This window comes from Cavenderia fasciculata (genome assembly GCF_000203815.1).
Source record: "Cavenderia fasciculata unplaced genomic scaffold Scf_Dfasci-F-a-25c12.r2-5, whole genome shotgun sequence".
Lineage (NCBI taxonomy): Eukaryota > Evosea > Eumycetozoa > Acytosteliales > Cavenderiaceae > Cavenderia > Cavenderia fasciculata.
In genome coordinates this window covers 4,104,339-4,120,656 of record NW_004457729.1, presented here as the reverse complement: position 1 = coordinate 4,120,656, position 16,318 = coordinate 4,104,339, and the positions used below count along the sequence as shown (strand labels likewise).

The 16,318-nt window shown below is 30.9% G+C and overlaps 5 protein-coding genes across 5 annotated transcripts; 2 read left to right on the top strand and 3 right to left on the bottom strand.

Annotated features, from left to right (window-relative positions):
• Positions 1–69: 69 nt before the first annotated feature.
• On the top strand, positions 70–1,751 carry sptB (serine C-palmitoyltransferase subunit; the record flags this gene model as incomplete). Its single annotated transcript, XM_004359893.1, has 3 exons — positions 70–249; positions 350–504; positions 593–1,751. 3 exons carry the CDS (start codon positions 70–72, stop codon positions 1,749–1,751), a joined length of 1,494 nt encoding a protein of 497 aa, XP_004359950.1.
• Positions 1,752–1,904: 153 nt separating this feature from the next.
• Positions 1,905–2,450, top strand: DFA_01988 (uncharacterized protein; the record flags this gene model as incomplete). The annotated part of the gene is made up of 1 exon (XM_004359892.1): positions 1,905–2,450. One exon carries the CDS (start codon positions 1,905–1,907, stop codon positions 2,448–2,450), a length of 546 nt encoding a protein of 181 aa, XP_004359949.1.
• A 110-nt stretch (positions 2,451–2,560) lies between these two features.
• Positions 2,561–4,852, bottom strand: DFA_01987 (uncharacterized protein; the record flags this gene model as incomplete). Its single annotated transcript, XM_004359891.1, has 2 exons — positions 2,561–2,568; positions 2,605–4,852. 2 exons carry the CDS (start codon positions 4,850–4,852, stop codon positions 2,561–2,563), a joined length of 2,256 nt encoding a protein of 751 aa, XP_004359948.1.
• A 137-nt stretch (positions 4,853–4,989) lies between these two features.
• Positions 4,990–7,139, bottom strand: DFA_01986 (uncharacterized protein; the record flags this gene model as incomplete). The annotated part of the gene is made up of 3 exons (XM_004359890.1): positions 4,990–5,339; positions 5,613–6,464; positions 6,530–7,139. The coding sequence occupies 3 exons, from the start codon at positions 7,137–7,139 to the stop codon at positions 4,990–4,992; spliced, it is 1,812 nt and encodes a 603-aa protein (XP_004359947.1).
• A 115-nt stretch (positions 7,140–7,254) lies between these two features.
• On the bottom strand, positions 7,255–15,664 carry DFA_01985 (uncharacterized protein; the record flags this gene model as incomplete). Its single annotated transcript, XM_004359889.1, has 8 exons — positions 7,255–7,562; positions 7,636–8,361; positions 8,422–8,598; positions 8,659–11,654; positions 11,723–14,208; positions 14,280–14,510; positions 14,571–15,368; positions 15,437–15,664. The coding sequence occupies 8 exons, from the start codon at positions 15,662–15,664 to the stop codon at positions 7,255–7,257; spliced, it is 7,950 nt and encodes a 2,649-aa protein (XP_004359946.1).
• Positions 15,665–16,318: the final 654 nt, after the last annotated feature.

Here is a 16,318-nt window from a genome sequence, read left to right as displayed (position 1 = left end):
AGATAGATAGAGTTAGTAGAGTTATATATATATATAGAGAGAGAGAGAGAGAGAGAGATACATATAAAAATGGTAGAGAAACATCGTACATCACCAACAGTAGATGTTGAAGAAACAGATAATATTGATGATGCAGACTATTGGGTAGTAGCATGGATTTATATTGCTTATGGAGTTATTATCTTTTTAGGAAAGATTGCTGAATTTTTTGCTTTCATCACTGGTAAACGTTATGTTCATACACCAAAGGTAAATAAATATAAAACAACTCATCATCATATGATCATTCACTCCTAACAACAATCCTTCTTCTCTTTCACTTTCTCTCTTTTTTTTTTTTCTCTTTTAGGGATACGCACCATTATTTGTAGAGTTTGAATACTTTTATCAAAGAAGATTATATGGTAGAATTAGAGATTGTTGGGATAGACCCATTTGTAGTATGCCAGGTGCATGGATTGATGTCATGTTGAGAGCAAATAAGCATTATTCTGATCCATTATTGTAAGTCTCAAAGCATCAAACTAATATATTAATAATAAGGCTAACTCTTCTTTCTACGATATCTTTTATAATCTAATCTAATATATAGATTAACAGGAGAAAAGAAAAGATGTTTAAATCTTGGATCATACAATTATCTAGGATTTGCACAAAATGAAGGACCAATTGCAGAGTCTGTTGTAGAATCAATTTACCAATACGGAACATTCACATGTAGTTCACCAAGTGACATTGGTACTACTACACCACTTCGTCTACTCGAACAAGAGACTGCACGATTTGTTGGTAAAGAGGATGCATTGGTATTTGAAATGGGGTTTGCTACCAACTCTGGATCTCTTCCTGCACTCATTGGAAAGGGTGGATTAATCATTTCCGATAGTCTTAATCACGCTTCACTTGCCACTGGTTGCAAGGCCACTGGTACCAAGGTACGTGTCTTCCGTCACAATGATACTCGTCACCTAGAAGATATCATTCGTGAGAGTATCATCCAAGGACAACCAAAGACTCATCGTCCATGGACATCTATTCTCATCATTGTCGAAGGTATCTATTCGATGGAAGGTGAAATCTTACATCTTGCAGAGATTGTTAGAATCAAAAAGAAGTATGGTTGCTATCTATATGTTGATGAAGCTCATAGTATCGGTGCTCTTGGTCCACATGGACGTGGTGTTTGTGATCACTATGGTGTTGATCCAGCCGACGTTGACATTCTCATGGGAACTTTTACCAAGTCATTTGGATCGATTGGAGGTTATATTGCCGCTGACAAGTCACTTATCGATCATCTTCGTCAATCTACATTTGCCTATGTCTATGCTTCTTCGATGAGTGCTCCATGTGCAATGCAAGCTTGTGCTGCTCTTCGTGTCATCTTGGGTGAAGATGGTACCGATTTGGGTCAACGCAAGATTAAACAACTAAAGGATAACTCTAACTTTTTCAGAGAGGCACTTCGTGAAATGGGATTCACAATTCTTAGTAACAAGGACAGTCCAGTCATTCCACTCATGTTGTACAATCCATCAAAGATTGCTAGATTCTCACGTCTTGCATTTGAACGTCACATTGCCGTCGTCGTTGTCGGTTACCCAGCCACACCTCTTACCAGTCCACGTACTAGATTCTGTATTTCTGCATCTCACTCTAGAGAGGATTTGGAATGGGCACTTGAACAAATCTCTTACATTGGCGATAAATTAAATCTTAAACACAAAAAGAAAACATTTTTATTCTTTTAAAATAATAATTTAAAATAATAATTAATTAATAATAATATTATATCTTTTTTTTAAAACGCAATTCATTTATTAATAAATCCCCAACTCCTTTTTAAATTTTTTCACCAACTTTGTTTCTTTTGTTGTGGATCATTCAGACTTTTAATAATTAAAATGGATGACAACGATGAATCTTCTTCTCAACATCTTCTTTGTTTGTTTCCATCTGAATCAAGTAACAAGAAAATAGATGTATCTCAAATGGATAATACAAAACAACCGTTTGGTTCAATCAAAGATGATGATAAAAGTCAAGTTGCTGATATAAATAAGAAATCCACTCCAAAGAGATCAAGACAAAGAAATGATGATGATGATGATGATGAACAACAAGACGATGAAACTATATCATCTTATTATCAACAACAACAACAACAACAAGATGATGACCAAGATGACTTAAAGAAAAGAAACAAAAATGATAACAAATCAAAGAGTTCATTTCAAACATGTGCTGGTAAACCTATTAGAATATCAAACGATAAACTATCAAAGGCATTTGAAATGATATCTGGTGGAAATACAATCAATAACAACAACAAACAAGATGAACAAGAGGAAAAAGAAATTGAAAAGATTCAACAAATGTATAATGATGTTTTAAACTATTTGACGTTACCTTTTCATAAAGAACAACCATCTTCACCAAAAGATAAATAATGGAAACCTATTTTCTAAATTATTTTACAATATTTATTTATTGAATGAATAAACATGTATTAAACAATCACTAGCACAAGATGCAATCTAAAAAAAAAAAAGAAAAAGATTTAATATTCTAAAGTTGATGTATTTTTTTTTTTTGTTTTTTTACTTACTCTATTTTTTAATCTATTCCATTTTAGACCTTCAATTGACCCAAGATGAATTCTTTTAGAAAACACTTTTGTCATTGATTTGAGATCAAAAATGAATAACCATCCATTTTGTGTTGAACATGCCACTACTACTCGACCATTCTCACATTCAATAAGTGAAAGGTAGGTGACAGTGTGCCACTCTCCCACATCATCTGTAGTTTTGAATATTCCAATCTCTTCCCAATTTTCAACGTTTGTTGTTGATGTTTTCCATACTCTTATGGTATGGTCATCTGCACAAGTAGCTAAAATGTTTCCCATCTCATTGGTATGTATCCAATCAACACATGTTACTGCTAATGAATGTCCTGTCAAAACCTTGATACTCTGACAAGGTTCTTTTTCTTGTTCCTCCAATTCCCAAATAGCTGTGGTTTGATCTTCTGAACAGGTAGCAATCATTATATTGTTGTTGTCGTCATGTTGATATGGTGGTGAAAAGGTGAGTGACCAAATTTCTGCAAATTTGTTGATTGAACCAAACTTGAGATCTTGTTCCTTGCCAATATGTGGTTTGTGCGCCAATTTTCTCCAAAGCAATTTAAAGGTGTTTGTCTCTTGGTTGTATTGAAAGAGATATAGATTACCACCAGTAGTGCCAGCTGCTAGTAAATCTCTGTTGCTACCTCCCCATTGCAAACAAGTGATAGCATCATTATCTAAATTTGCAATCAAGCACGATTCCTCTTTAATAAAATCAAAGCACATTAAACCTCCGTCCATTGTTCCAACCATTATAATGTTTCTATCCTCTTTTTGATTTAATGACCAAGTCAAACATCTAATAGGAATACCAAAAGAATGGGTTTTGATCGGTGCTTCTCCAATATTATCATCTCTTGATGACCAAATTAATAAATTTCCAAAAAAGTCTCCACCTGCAACCATCGATGCATCATGGTTAAAATCTACTCCACAACATGTTATTTGATAATGAATTAATTTAAAACTATCAACTAAATTATTATCATTATTATTAATATTTTGATTATTTTGATTATTTTGATTATTATTATTGATCATTGATATATTATGAACACCAGCTTCATCAAATATCCATATTCTTTGATTTCTGATTGCCCACTGAAGAGCGTAAACGGCACCATGCTCTGATTTGATAGTTTGTATTGGATGGTTAATACCAAATTGATATACCAAAAGTTTGGATGAATTGGGAACGATAAGGGTGGCCCCGTCGAATATGATGTCTTTAATTACACCATGACCCTCACATTTTACTCGCCACAAGCATTGTGCGTTGAGAGTATCCATGACAGCTATTGTTCTACCAATGACAACAGCCATTTGATTGGATATACTCTTGTTCTTGACAACGACAGCGCATTCAACTCCAAGTGGAGAGTCAAATGTAAATTGATACTTTTTTCTTGCCGGACTTTCCATAGTACCAACGCCTTGATAGACTACCAAAGACACTTTATCATCCTCTATATGTTCTGTTCTATCATGTTCGAAACCAGCCTTTCCAACATTCTGTTGGATTGTTACCAATTTATTTTCTTGATTAATCTCTGCAAAAAAGTTTAATCCTTCTTGAATAGATACCAACTTAAATAAAGAGGACGAGAGATTGTAGTTGATAATAAAGATTGTGCAATTTGCAGCTTCACTACTCACTGCAATGTTGATTGATTCGATTTCTTCTTGATTGTCTATTATTTGAATCAAGGGATGTACAGATAGATGCATCACTTTGATTGACTTTCTTTCAGGTAACCTATAAAAGCCTATTTTGTTCCAACTCTTATCCCATACACCAATCTCTCCACTATATGATGCACTAATATACATTGGTTTACAAGAAGATGATGAGGAAGAAGAAGATGATGATGATGATGAAGAAGAATAAGGTGATACATGAGAGAGATTAATCAGACAAGTAATAATATCTTGATGTAACCTTTTGAATAACAATCTTTGTTGAGACTGAACGTTCCACACTGAAACAGAGCTACCAATTGATAAAGTTATCAAATGGTTAGAAGAAGGATCAATTTCATTTTGTATTGAGTTGTTGGGATCATGACTTGTAGGACATATATTGATTGCGTTGTTGTTGGTAGGAATGAAAGATAGGTATCTTGCTGATCCGACACCGTAGCTATGTAATAATGTTACAATAGATTGTTCATTATCATCGTTGTTGTTGTTGTTGTTGTTGTTGTTGTTGTTTTGATCCATTTTGGTCAGTCTAATCGATTGATGAGAATTAAAGTAATAATATTATAAAAAAACTTTGCAACGATCATCACCCCCAAAAATTTGGAACATTCAAAATCTACTTTTAAACAATATAGATTCTACCCAGAAATATTTATTTATTTATTTTCACCATCGTCATCTATAGTTTTGGTCAGTCTGTGGTATTCTCTTTTCAATGTTTCAATCAACTGATCCAAATATCTCTGTCTGGCAGTTTGATCTTCGATTATGCTTTTAAATATATCTTTGCTAACAAAAGAAGATGGTTGTTGCGAGGAAGAAGAGGAGGAGGAGGAGGAAGATTGCAATTTTTCTAAATTGCCAACCAATAATTGTTTTTCTTCTACCAATCTATCAAGAGTTTCTACGATCTTTTCAACCTCTGTATTAAAGATACCCTGTTTGATGAGACGACTCTTGATTGAATGATGGTAGTCACCTATTGGGTGAATTGGTATCTTGATCTCTGAATATGAAGGAAAGAGATTGTAAAAGTGGTGCGTGTGTGATATCTCTCCATTATGTGTTAGGTGTTTAAATTGTTGTGTAAATACCATGTCTACAAACTCTAGCACCTGGCTCGGACCTCGAGTGTTGTCAACTGCCCAATGCCACAAATGATCATTTGTTCCTTTGGTGTCGATTCCAAGTAAATTGATAAATTTGATGTAGGTATTCGAGTAGCAAGAATGAATTGCTTCGTGAATTTCGGCATACGTCAATTTAGAGAGGGTTTTACTATCTCTATGATATCTGTGAACGATATGACTGAATGTTTCAAAAGCCTTTTTGATATTCCACTCTCCATTTTCCCAAAACTCTGCTTCAATGTCATTTATGGTCTCTGTCATTGAAGGGTGATTAAAAAATAATGAAACAACCTTTGGTACCATTTGAAAGTTTTGTTCAAGTTGGTCTCCTCCTGCATCTTCAGTACTGATTTCATCCTCTTGAATTTTATCATCTTCATCATCTTCATCATCATCGTCATCCTCTTCCTCATCCTTGTCCAACAATTGACATTCTTTGGTTATATTATTATTATTATTATTATTTTTTGTATTATTATTCTCTAGTACAATATTATTTACATTAAAATCTTTATCTTCATCTTCCTCTTCCTCCTCCTCTTCATCATCATCAGAAGAAGAATCAGATTCCTTTTTTTTAATTCCCAAATCAAAAAGATTGATGACATCTTTTTGATTGAAAACATGTGAATGTTTATGTTGGTCAATATGAATACCATCACCTTTTAATTGATTGTAAACCAATTGTGTGTGTCTTGCCCAAACGAATCTATACCACAACTCGACAACCAACAATGCCAACCATTTCTTTAGTGGTGTCCAATCGCTATGGTTGGTCTTTTTTTTGTTGTCTTGCTTTTTCGAAAACCATTTATTCACAGTCTTTACCCACCAAAGTTCTTTTTGTAATTTCAAAATCTTATTGTTTGGTTGGTCCAACAATTCATCGGTTACATTATCGAAAAACAATAATGAATTGATTGTATTCATTTGTTCAATCAATTTTGATCTATTTTCAATACTGTTTATATAATCTACAAGTAGTTTTGGCGATTCACAATCTTTAAAAAAAAAAAAACATGATTAATTATTGATTACCTATTGAATCTATATATTTTTGTCTTACGTTGTTCCAATTGTTTTATATTTTGCTCACAGAGTTGAAATGAGCGATTATTATTATTACTTTGATTCGAGTTTGATTTTTCAATAGCCAACCAATTGGTCAGCTGAAAATAAAATGGAGCGATAAGGGATGGTGGAGTATTAATCAAAAAGGACAATGGACCTAGTTCAATTAATAACATTGGTATCTTTCTCTTTTTCTTTGGTTTCCTTGTTGTTGATAAACTTATTGAAGACATGACTGCTGTGAGTTGATCATCTTGTTGGTCATCTCTATCTCTTTTTTTGTCTGGTGAAGCACAGGTTGAAGAAGAAGTAGTCAATGTGATGGGTGATGCATTTTGAAAGATTGGATTGATCTCTAGCAAAGAAGAAGAAGAAGAAGTAGTGGTAGTAGAGGAAGGTACTTGATTTGGTTGTATTCTTCTAGTTTGCTTAAGTGGTGATAAACTAGTTTCTACCAGCGTTGAACTAGGTTGTTGTTGTTGCTGTTGTTGTTGTTGCTGTTGTTGTTGTTGTTGTTGTTGTTGTTGACTATAATTTCTACCCACGTTTGCCAATAGAGCAGCAATCTGAGCATCATCTAATTCATAGCTTCTTTTGTTGTACATCTAAAGAATTCATAATATAACTTTATCCCCTCTATGATTATTTGACAAAGGTCGGAGTAGAATGATTGTATTAAAAAGCTATTTTCGAAGAAAGAGATTTTTTTTATTTATTTTTTTATTCATCAAACTGATTATTATTATTATTGCTATTACTATTATAATCACCATTTTCATTATTATTATTACCATAGGTTAGATAATAATTTGCATAAAGAATGATATTATTCCATTTTAATGTAATAGATTTTGTAACTGATCCACCATTGTACGGTGGTACATCACAATGTATCATTGTATCAGTGTCATTGTTTATATAACAATTCATTTCTATTAGGTTTAAATAGAATATTGGTATATTTTGATAATGTCTTTTAATATTAATAATACCACCATTATATGGTACTTGAATATTTTCAAATAATTCTTATCATATAAATAAATAAATAAATAAATTAGTAAAGATTTTAAAATTTATCTTTGTTTTGTTTTTACATACTTTGATCAAATATTTCAATAAAAATTAAAGAAGAAGGATTTAATTTAAAAGACATGACTGAATGTTTTAAAGATGGATTAAAAGAAAAGATATTTGGGTTTGGTGTGGTAGAAATAGCAACTGCTTGATTGGGATTACTTAGTTTAAAACTAATGGTTGCATTTTTGTTTAGAGATTGGAACCAACCTGCAGAGTTGAAAAATGAACTTTCATATTTACCATAGGAAAGATTTAATATTTGTTCACTACCACCACCACCACCTCCATTGACATTACCACCATTGACATTACCATAGACAACTTTAAATGATATGGTTGATCGATTATTTGGTACTCTAAATACTCCAAATTGAACAAATGTTGTGGTTTGAAGGGTTGGACTTGCAATTGGTATCACCTTGTTGTTTACTGTTGGTATTGTAATATTACTTGGTGATGATAATGGCGACAGATGTTGTGACGACGACGACGACGACGATGACGACGAAGATTGATTAAATAGATTATTATAAATTCTAACCAATGAAAGTACAGAATCACCTGGTACATAGATGATATGATTGGTTGAAAATATTGTAGTGTTATAGGATAGTACTACATTTTTACCATTCATTTGTGACTGTACTGTCAATATAAATTTATCATTTGAATAATCAATCTTTTCATCATTATCAATTTGTCCATTCATATTATTATCATAAAATAATGTTATATTTAATGTTGTTTCTATAAATAAATAAATAAAAATAAATTAATTATTTTGGTTTGTTTTTATGTTTTACATACTATATCTAATTCTAATGATAGTATCATCAATTAAAAGAACATTACAAATTTGAGGGAAAACAAAATATTTAACCATTGAAGATTTCCAATCAAAATAGGTTAAATCAAATACTCCATATTGTAAATTTAAGGTTTGATTTCTATCTGATATTAAACTACCAACACAATCCAATGATGCTAAAAATAATAATTAATAAATTATTACTTTTTTTTTTTTTGTTTTGTTTTTTTACATACATTTTGAAAATATAGCAATATTAATATTAATATAAGTAGTGTTTGAATAAATATAGACAGGAATATAATTAATTGGAATTATATAACCAATTTCTTGAAATTCTGAATTAAATGTATCTGATGGTGGTTTCAAGAGTGGTTGATCTACCAAAAGTCTAAAATTATATCTACTATCAACTGCCAATGTAAATGAATAATATCCAGATCGAGTAGATTGTGTTGTATATCTAGGTATTCCTTGATCATCAATCAATGAAATATTAACATTAACCATCGGATCATCTCCCTTGTCAAATAGGTTATTAAAATTGGCATCATGGAATATATTACCATCAATTCTTGCTTCTTCTTTTTTTGTTGTTGTTGGTTTAGGTGTTGGAGTTGGAGTATTGGTTGGTTTTGGTGTTGATGTATATTCTTCACCATTATCACTACTACTACTACTACTACTACTACTACTACTATCATAAATGTTATCATTATAATCTTGATGTGTAAATTGAATATTTAAATTTGAAATTTGACCTTTAAATTCCACTTTGACTTGTTTTTTACCCAATTTGTTTGATGGTTGAACCAAACATTTGAGAGATGTAGAATCTTTTGAATAAATTGGATCAGTACAAGGTATTCCACCAATGGTAACATTAGAAGAGTCTAGTGTTCCCAAATCTGATCCTTTAATTTCTACTTTAATCTTTGATCTGCTATTTCCCTTGTTTGGTGATATGGATCTTATTATTGGCGCATTGAAGCTAAATTCTCTATTTTCATTACTGTTTAGATATTCTTCTTCACCCATTTTAACGACTACATAAACTTGAATATTGGAACCACCACCAGACGATGCTTTAAATATGATCCTAGAGTTTGATTGCTCTACCATTTGATCATCACCAATGGTTCTATCATTAAATGATACAGATAATTGTGTTCCTTCAATAAACGAATTACCATTAATCGTAATTGGATAGCCACCTACTATTGATCCTCTACTTGGCTGAACGGAATAAATCTTTGGTGCTCCAATATATGTAAATTCTAGTGGTTGACTTTTTCTTCCGTCCATTGCACCAACTGTAACCTGGTATACCAGTGTCTCTATAGGTTGTAATGAATTCTTTACAATCCCTTTTGGAATAGAACAAATAATTCTATCATCTCTTTTTGATGATACAGTACAATTTAATAAAGTACCATCTTCTCCTTGTATAAAAACTTGTGGTTGTATTCCAAAATTATCACCAACAATTGTAATAATCTGTTGTTGATTATTTTGTTGTTGTTGTTTTTGTTGTTGTTGTTGATTTTTAATTTTGTTTGGAGTGATTGAATAGATAATGGGAGCAAGATAAGAAAATAATTTGTTATTTCCACTTGAAGACTGTCCTCCAACAGTTACAATAATAGATTTATCATAACCTTCTCCATTTGGTACCAAGCATGAAACTCTATTAAAATCTATCCATTTAATTTCCAAACATTCTCTATTATCAATTTTAATTGTTGATTTGTTATTATTATTATTATTACTATTATTTTTGAGGAGGATGGAGGGGATAAAATTTTCACCAATAATAGTTATACGATTATTACCAATGGTTGGACAATTATAGGATTGATTTCCAAATATGATTGGTGGAGAATATGAAAAGGAGTTGAAGGGGATGGCCAGAGGTTGATCACCAATTAAAATATCGACATTTATATTATTTCCAAGACCAGGTGGTGATTGACATATAATAGTTGTATCATCGATCCAAACAATGTCATCACATAGCTTATTACCAATCTTTACAAAATTGCTATCACTAGAGATATACGATGATTGTTGTTGGTATCCCATCGGAATAAAATTCATTCCATTGATGGTAATTTCACTTCCACACGTATTACTACTACTTATAGAGTTGATGATTGGTTGATTAAATGAAAATAACAGTGATCTATTGGGTTTTGATTTTTGATAACCAACAATCACTTGGAATTGGAAATTCTTTCCAATACCAGGTGGAATAATACATGATGCCTTTTGTGAAGTCAACCAATTGACAGAACGACATGAAATTTCATCTTGATTATTTGATATTATTTTAATGTTACTATAATTTATATCTCCAGATATTAAATTATTATTATCCACGACCAAATCATTTGATAATAATTCATTTGGTACAAAGTCTCTGCCATTGACTGTAATTTCAGTGCCACCTGTATCTCCACTATAACTTGATATTGATTCTAGAGTTGGTTGGTTGTATCGAATGGTTTGACTAGGTAAATTTGATTCCAATCCACCAACAACCAAAAGAGGTCTTATATCATCTCCTATACCAGGTGGTATTTGGCATTCCAATATTTCATAGTTGTATGTCAATTTTAAATCATTTGGTAATAATGATAATGGATTAAAATTGTTATTGTTGTAATAATCACAATCCAATTCTACGGTTCCATCATAAATGGTTACCAATGGTATTGTATCCATGATTGAACCGAAATTTTTACCAATGATCCATCCAATTCCTCCAAGCAATGTACTAATACTATTTGGTTTTTGTACCAAATATTCTATTCTTGGTGAATTAAAATTAATAAATAAACTTGAGTTATTTTGATTATTATTATTTTTGGTTTGTTGTTGTATTATGGCAAGTTGACCATTAATTTCTAATCTTAATTTTTGATTTCGACCAATACCAGATGGTAAAATAACATTAATTTGATTATTATTAATCCATTGAATCAGTGAAGAATTGTATTGTTGATTTGACAAGTATATTGTATTTCCAATCATGACTGAAATGGGTGTATTTAAACTTGATCCAAATGATTCACCTCTAATAGTTAATATATCACCTGTATTACATGATAATGTATTACTTGATATATTACCAATAGTTATATTCTTTATAATTGGTATTTTAAAATTAATCTTTGAATTACCAATATAATCTCTAATTATAATAATATTATCAATTTTTAAAATTATTAAACTAAATAAAAAAAATTAATAAATATAAATATATTATATTATATTATTTCTATATTTTTTTTTACATACTTATTTTCACCAGAACCATTTGATTTAAAATAAAGATAATCTTGATTTTTAATTCTTTCAAATTTTAAAATTGGAATTTGAATTTTAAAATGATTATTATTTTCAAGAGATAGTTTTAGATTACCAAGATTGTTGGCATCTCTAAAAAGATTAATACCTCTTATTGTTATATCAGTACCATAGTTGTCAAGTGGATAGGACATTGAGGTGACTGATATAATATCTGGACGAGAATAAGAGAATTTAAAAGAATTTGTTGATCTATATTCAATCGAATCACCGTTGCCATAGTTGTTTTGATTATTAAAACGTGACATTGATTTAAAATTAAAGCCATCTTTTACAATATCAATTGTATAGTTTCCATAACCACCAGGCACTTGACAGATGATGGTATCTTGAGTATCATCAAAATCCAAATCAACTCCAACTTGACAATCCACCAAAGATGACAGAGATCTTTTATCATTCTCTTTGGTAAGTTTTAGTTGAATATGAGTTGTAGATGGAAATGAATAGGTCAAAAGAGAAAACCCACTAATGGTAATGGTGGTTGAATTCCATGAGTAGGGTGATTTTTGGTATTTAATAGTTGAAATGATGGGAGCAAGAGGACATGATTGCAATAAAACACGTCCACCATTTTCTTTAAATTCTCGAAGTGTGTATTGTCCAAAACTACAAATTAAATTGTCAACCACTACAATTCCAATACCAGATTGAGTTTGAGGAGCTTGAACTCTTTCATTCATCCATGGTATATAATAGGTCTTTACCAATTCACCGGGATAGTTGATCGTTTCATTTGCAAATCCAATGAGTCTTGATAAACTAGAAGTGAGGAGGACAACACCACGAGGAGTCCAAGGATGACCACCAAACACTCCAAAATAGTCACAATGTTCCCCAAGACTCCAACCAATTAAATGTTTTAATAGTTTTAATCCTCTTTGTAGATTATTGTTGGGTGATGAAAAGTCACTAAGCAATGTAACAATGTATTGGTCATTACCAACCCAACCAGACAGAGCCTTTCCAAGATCTTCTAGTGTCGATTTGGAGGGATTTGTACTTTTGAGACAATATTTAAAACTATCGTAAAATGAATCTTTAATAAAAGGAGGTACTGTACAATAATCACATTGATAAATATTGTTTGAAAATTTAATGTGAGCCATTGACGATTGTAAATCGACTCCTCTATATTCTGGTTGCAATGAAAGGTATCGAATGACAACATTATCAATAAATTGATGAATATTGGAAGAGGCTGGTTGCAAAGTTGACTGAAATGAGGACAACATATTCAAAAACGTTGAAAAGGGGACTCTAGTAATCTTTTTGTTATTGTTGTAGGCGATTTTGTAATAGTCTGATTGTTCTTGATTGTCTTGAACAAGGTCCAATAAAAAGGTTGTAATACGTTCTGATGAATACAATCCATAGTCTTCTTCGATAATATCACCATCTGATTCATAACCATCCAAACCATTGTTAAAAGTACCAATCATAGATGATTCCATAAATGGAAATATCAATCTAAACAATTTGATTGCAACTATATTGATAAGTGCTTGTCTTAGTGGTTCTTTTGTTGATGGTTTGTTATTGTTGTTGTTATTATTGTTGTTGAGTGATGATTCATCATCTTTGGTCATTATCGATGGACATAGACGTTTTAATAAATAAAGAGAATAGGATTGAAAGAATTGATTGATACCTTGAATTTGAAATGTTGTCTCTTTATCATTATTGATGGTTGCACTATTATAATCATGGTCAATATTAATGATTATTGTTGATCTTTTCAAGTTGCTCTTGTCTAGTGATTCTGATATTTGTTGTAATGATATTAATATTTTATAGATTAATATTATTCTTTGAGAAGGTGATTTGTTGTCTAGAATCAAATCAAATCTTGTTGAATCTTTTGCATTCTGTATGCTTTGAAATGTGATTATACGGGAATGGTAATGAATTGAAACCAAGTAGCTGGGATCATTTAAAAGGACTTTAATCTTTGGTAAATACTCTTTTCTAAATGAAACCACTGCATCTTGTAGTCTAAAAACACTCGTTTCCAAGATTGAATCCATCAATTTACATCCTCTAACTTGTACCAATTGACCAATTATATCAAACTCCGATCCATCTTGATCATCTTGTTGATTACAACCAATAGATGGGTTATAAACCAATAGACTTGTAGATTCCATCAAATAAAATGGTTGACCTATATTGTATTGCAACTCTTTAAAATAGGTTATCAGTTCATTGTCCAAAGATTTTAAATCATTTATATTCATTCCAATCTTTCCATTAAAATTAAATAATCTATTTAATGTTGTTATTGGTTTTGTACAGTTTGATAAAGTCGGCGACGGAGTTCCTTTATGACATTGAATTGGATTTAAATTAACAATCATTGATTTTAATAGTGATGATAATATAGAATTATTTATACATATCATTAATTCTCCATTGGCCTAAAAAAAGAAAGATAGAAAGGGTCAATCAAATGTACAAAATGATTATAATAATTATTTTATATATTTACCGAATTAATATTTTGATCATAATCACCAATACAAGATAAAGATTGTATTGTAGAAACACCAAATATACCTTTATCAACACTTGTATCCCATTGTGATTTATCACTATCTATTCTATATCTAGTCACCAAATCACCTGGCAATTTTTGTGAATTTATAACATGTGTAATCGGAGATGATACCATCGTTGAATTTTTACCATTGTTTGTTGGTAATGGATTTTTATATTTACTCTAAATAAAAATGATAATTGTTAATTATTTATATATATATATATCTAAATTGTAACATACAGGTATAGAGATATAGTTTATAGTATTTGATGAATGCCAAATTGATGCCCCACCCCATTTTATCGAACTAGTAATCGAAATGGATGAGTTGGGATCGCGATCACCATTATCATCTCGGCTAGAGAGCGATTGAAGCTTAATAGCATCGGGTTTGAGATACAATGATTTTGGTGGATAGGTGGGATAAAAGAGTGAATTAAATGTAGACTTTAGGAGTGGGTCTTTGAATGGTAGGTTGAGATTGGTCATGTAAATGTATGGATAGATTGATTGAATTTGATATCGTACATCTTCATAGTCTTTAAATGATGTACAAACAAGTGAATGACCGTACGATGAACTCGGTGAAGGTGAAAGTGGAGAGAGGTAATAGTCGGTTGGAAACCATGTACCATTTGGATGTGTAATTGGTGTTTTAAATGAATTTGTAGTGGTGGTGGTCAATTGAGGAAATCTTGATAGAGAATGAACTATATAAGCTCCTGAAAATGTCTTATTTGTATTATTATTCTGTAATGGTGGTTTGTTTAATATTACTATTCCTTTTGATGAACTATAAACGGTTGATGGTTGAATAGTTGATTTATCAGCTGGTAGTGGAAAGTTGGTTCTATCATTACTATTCAAGTTTTGAAATTCATTATTATAAAAGTAATAATAATAATCGCTATTATCATTTTGATCACTACCACCACCACCACCACCATTCAATTGTTGTTGTTGTTGTTGTTGAGAAAGTTGAGATAATGTTCTTGCCAAACTTGATTGATCATCACTTAAATCATTTTGAAATTGAATCTAGATTGACAATAATAAATAAATAAATAAATAAAATAAAATATAAAACCAGATGGATCAATACATACAGTTTTTGAATCGTTATCAATATAAATATATTGGTTTGAATAGGGTAGTTTCTTTATAAACCACCATTGTACTGAATCACCTGTTGGTGATTTACAAGTTGCAGTAGTGGTTGTTGTTGTTGGTTGTGATATAGCAGTAGTACAATGGAAAGATGATGTAATTACAAATAATATTAAAAATAGTATCAATAAATTATTGTATCGATTATAGTTTACTATGATGATCATCATTGTCGAGATGATTATATTTATATATTTAAATTATAATAATAATAATAAATAGATTGACATACAAATAATATTATAAATATATATATATATATATATATATATGGGAAATAATATTAAATTTTAGTAGTAGTAGTAATATTAGTGTAGAAGTTAAAAAGTAAAAAGTAGGTTGTTGATTAACCTGTATTTTTTTAAAGATAACACTCTTACTCTTTACACTTTGTTTCCAAGTCAAACCAGACTCTCAATCACCTTTATCATCATCATCATCATCATAATGTGTGTTGGTCAGAGAGATTGATAGATGTAGACAAGAGGTAGGGTGTTGAGGATTGATTGATTGTATAAGCTAGTGCATATAGATGTAAGGATTATATTCAACTACCCATTTGTAAATAGATAGTGTATGTTGTTGGTATATCATAAATATTCAACCGATAAAGTGAATGAATGATAATATTATAAACCAAAATAATTCAATACAAAAATAGAGAGAATGCGTACAATGAACTTCACACATTTCTTACTTGTATTTATTTACTTGTGTGCATAGAGATAGATAGATAGATTTCAAAGCAGAAACGACATGACACGAGTAACACACATATAATAACAGAGTGGATGACGACAACTCTACAACTCTTCTTTCAG